Here is a 3,520-nt window from a genome sequence, read left to right on the forward strand (position 1 = left end):
TAGCCAAAAATACATTGTATGGGTCAAAATTATTGATTTTTCTTTTATGCCAAAAATCATTAGGATATTAAGTAAAGATCATGTTCCATGAAAATATTTTGTAAATTTCCTATCGTAAATATATCAAAACTTAAGTAAAGTAAAGTAAAGATAAAAGATAAGTAAAATGCATTGCTAAGAACTTCATTTGGGCAACTTTAAAGGTGATTTTCTTAATATTTAGATTTTTTTTTGCACCCTCAGATTTCAGATTTTCAAATGTCACCATGGACCACAAAACTAGTCATAAGGGTCAATTTTTCAAAATTGAGATTTATACATCATCTGAAAGCTGAATTTCAGCTTTCAGATGATGTATAAATCTCAATAAAAAAAAAAAAAATGGCTGGTTTTGTGTTCCAGGGTCACATAAAAAAAATGTAAAATGCTAAAGTATTGGAAAAATTTCCCTGTGTTAAAATCACTGTAATGTGCTGCATCTTATGGTTTATTGATTTAATCAGGGATTGAAAAACAGTTGAGTTGTATGAAGTGCTTTTTTTAATTTCCTGAACATTAATTTTTCCATCTGTTTATTGCTCTTCATTGAACAGTAATCAGTTTTTTTTTTCATCTAATTAAAATTGAATAAGACACATTTGTTCTCCATCCTTGTATGTTCAGGAGCTGCAGTTTTTGCTGCAGTGTATTGCTGAAAACGAAGCTCTGCTGAACTCTCCTGAGCGCTGGTCTGCAGCATTCATCAACGTTGCCCAACAAGACAAGTGCCTTAAGGTTATATCATAAACCATGTCTCATTTCTATGAATGATTTTTATTAGCCAATGCATTTTTGTATCCAAGAGCTGATTCAATCTATTAATGATTTGCTCGTGAGCTGTACACAATTTGTTTTACGCCCACCATTGAAACAGCAGTAAAACTAATATAAATGCTTTAATCAGTTGTGTTTCATGTGATTTAGGAGGTTAAAGTTAATCTGGATAAACTGGAGAGTCCAGTGACGGAAGTTCTGGGAAGGGGTGCCTCTTATCCGGAGGAGAGTTTACTGGTCCAGCTGCTCAGAACCAACTGGGAAAACCTTAAAAAGCTCTATCATGACCGACTTGCGTAAGGATGAATGACATTACACTGTTGAAATTTGCCTTGTCATTTAAATGAGTCAATAGAATGTGTTATTAAATAGGTTAATTGTTCCGAGGTGTTCGTGAACATTATAGTATTAGTTTAGTATTATTTATATCTTCTTATAGTATTTATTTATTAGCTTTTATTTTAAAATGTTCATTTTAGTTTAAGTTTTAGTAATTTGTTATGTGCTTGTCATGTTTATATTTATATTAAGCTTTTATTTCAGTACTTTAACTTCAGTTGCAAAAGTATAATTTTTAAATTGGGTTTTTAAGTTTGTAATATTTGTTTTATTTTATTTCAGCTTTATTTATGTTAATGGAAACAACATTTGATAGTTTTAATTAAAAACATTTGCTTACAGATTAAGTATTTAGAATGCCTCAAAATCTATGCAATCTTCTAGTCATAAGTAAAGGAGTTATTCTAAATGAGCTGTCAATTAGTAAGCCACAAAAATGTTTTTGAATGCTTTGTAATTAAATAATGTTCACGTTAACTTTTGATTCCAATAAATTTTGCATTTTAAATAAGAATATTGATTTTTATTTTCAGTACATTCTCTCTCTTTACTGTCTGACTCAAAATGTTCTGTTTGTCTACTTGTGTTGCTATCCAGACGCCTTGAAAAAGCCAAGAAATTCAGTGAGGAGCATAAAACGCTTGACTATTGGCTCACTGATGCTGAGAGGACGGTAGTGAAGTATGAACAAGACCCCATAAATAATAGAGACCACCTCAAGGTAATCATAAATTTAATCTGTGGCTACAATTTTATTATTTAAATATAATATATAACAAATTGTATTGTGTATAATATATTAAGACTACTACTAAAGGAATGGTTGACCAAAAAAATTCAAATTCTGTCATGATTTATGCACCCTCATGTGTTACCAAACATGTATGCATTTCTCTCTTAGGCAGAAAACAAAAGAAGATATTTTGAAAAATGTTGATAACCAAACATCTATTATTTATTAATCTAATGAAAATCAATGGTAACCGAAATAGTTTGGTAACCAACATTCTTCAAAATATTGTCTTTTATGTTCTACAAAACAAAGAAAGTCATACAGGTTTGGAACAATATGAGGTGAGAAAATAATAATGACAGAATCTTCATATTTGGGTGGATTATTTTTAATAACTATTATCAGTAATAAAGCTTTCATAGAAAGTGTTACCAGATATTTAAGGCAGTAAGTCATGTTAGATTAGTTTTCAGAGTATCCATACTGCGACATTCTGCTTTCCCAGGAGCTCCAGGGGGGTTTGGAGAAACAGGAAGCAGCAGTGAAGGGGCTCAATGCTCTTGGGACAGATCTGACTCCACAGTGCAGTAAGGACGACAGGGACCACATTAAACAGCAGCTCGCCTCTATCAACTCCCGCTGGGCCAAAGTGTCCAACCAGCTCACTGAGATCAAGAGACGGTTAGTAAAAATTCAGGATGCATTAATGCAGGCAGCTTGTGAGAGAGCCGCACACGTTTGAATATCTTAGCATAATTTAATTTGAGCAGCAAACACCTACGTAATTGCCCTCTTTTGTCCTTATTTTGAATGAATGCATAAATATGGCTGCTGTGTGTTTTAGGTCTGCAGGGGCAAAAATTGTTCTTGCCGAGTTAAACGAAGACATTGGGGAGTTTCAGTCCTGGCTGGATGATGCAGAGGCTGTGGTTGCACTTCCTGTGGAAGCAGGTCACAAAGAACAGCTCAGTGCAACATTAGAAAAAGTGAAGGTAAAAATCACTTGCTTAAAAAGATACCACACATGGGGAAAAAAACATAGCTTTTAGCTCCATATTAAAATTCTAACTCTCCCATGAGGCAAATCACCAAAAATGAGTCACAAAGACGGATAATTAGTGTGTGTGTGTCTTCAGACCCGGGTGGTGGAACTGCCGAGCAGGAAGCAAGCGCTTCATCAGATCAACAGCAAAGGCTCATCTCTCCCAGCTGATAAAGTCAAACCTCTGGAGAAACATCTAAAGGTTATCAACATGCGATGGGCCAAGGTAATCTAAATCGTTTCTTTCCTTCTCTACTGTTTGATCTTTCTGGCCCATTAAATTCAATGATTTTGTGACCTTGGCGTGATTACAGCTTAATGAGGGCATTATCATTGAATAGTAGAATTCAAGTAATTGTAGATGCATAATAACGTACCTCTAATACATTAAGATTCATCTCAAGAAAGCATGTTGCATTTTACCCCATAATAGATTAGTTTTTATTTTATTTGCATTCTTACATTATTTACATGACAATTAAGCATACAGTATTTTCCCCTAAATTCTCATTAATTCCTCAAAACTAGTTATTCTTTTTAAATTATCCTCAGGCTACTGTAATGCATTGATACTGTATATATATATATATTTT

At 33.4% G+C, this 3,520-nt stretch overlaps 1 protein-coding gene across 1 annotated transcript in view; it reads left to right on the forward strand.

Annotated features, from left to right (window-relative positions):
• LOC107692624 (dystrophin-like) overlaps positions 1 to 3,520 on the forward strand; it is a 101,683-nt gene that overhangs the window by 49,108 nt on the left and 49,055 nt on the right. The window contains exons 38-43 of the mRNA XM_016491777.1: positions 664 to 774; positions 964 to 1,109; positions 1,750 to 1,873; positions 2,391 to 2,566; positions 2,730 to 2,877; positions 3,022 to 3,153. Of these exons, the coding sequence (XP_016347263.1) occupies positions 664 to 774; positions 964 to 1,109; positions 1,750 to 1,873; positions 2,391 to 2,566; positions 2,730 to 2,877; positions 3,022 to 3,153 (837 nt within the window). The remainder of the gene's footprint in view (positions 1 to 663; positions 775 to 963; positions 1,110 to 1,749; positions 1,874 to 2,390; positions 2,567 to 2,729; positions 2,878 to 3,021; positions 3,154 to 3,520) is intronic.

Source organism: Sinocyclocheilus anshuiensis, unplaced genomic scaffold, assembly GCF_001515605.1.
Source record: "Sinocyclocheilus anshuiensis isolate Anshui unplaced genomic scaffold, SAMN03320099.WGS_v1.1 scaffold50, whole genome shotgun sequence".
NCBI lineage: Eukaryota > Metazoa > Chordata > Actinopteri > Cypriniformes > Cyprinidae > Sinocyclocheilus > Sinocyclocheilus anshuiensis.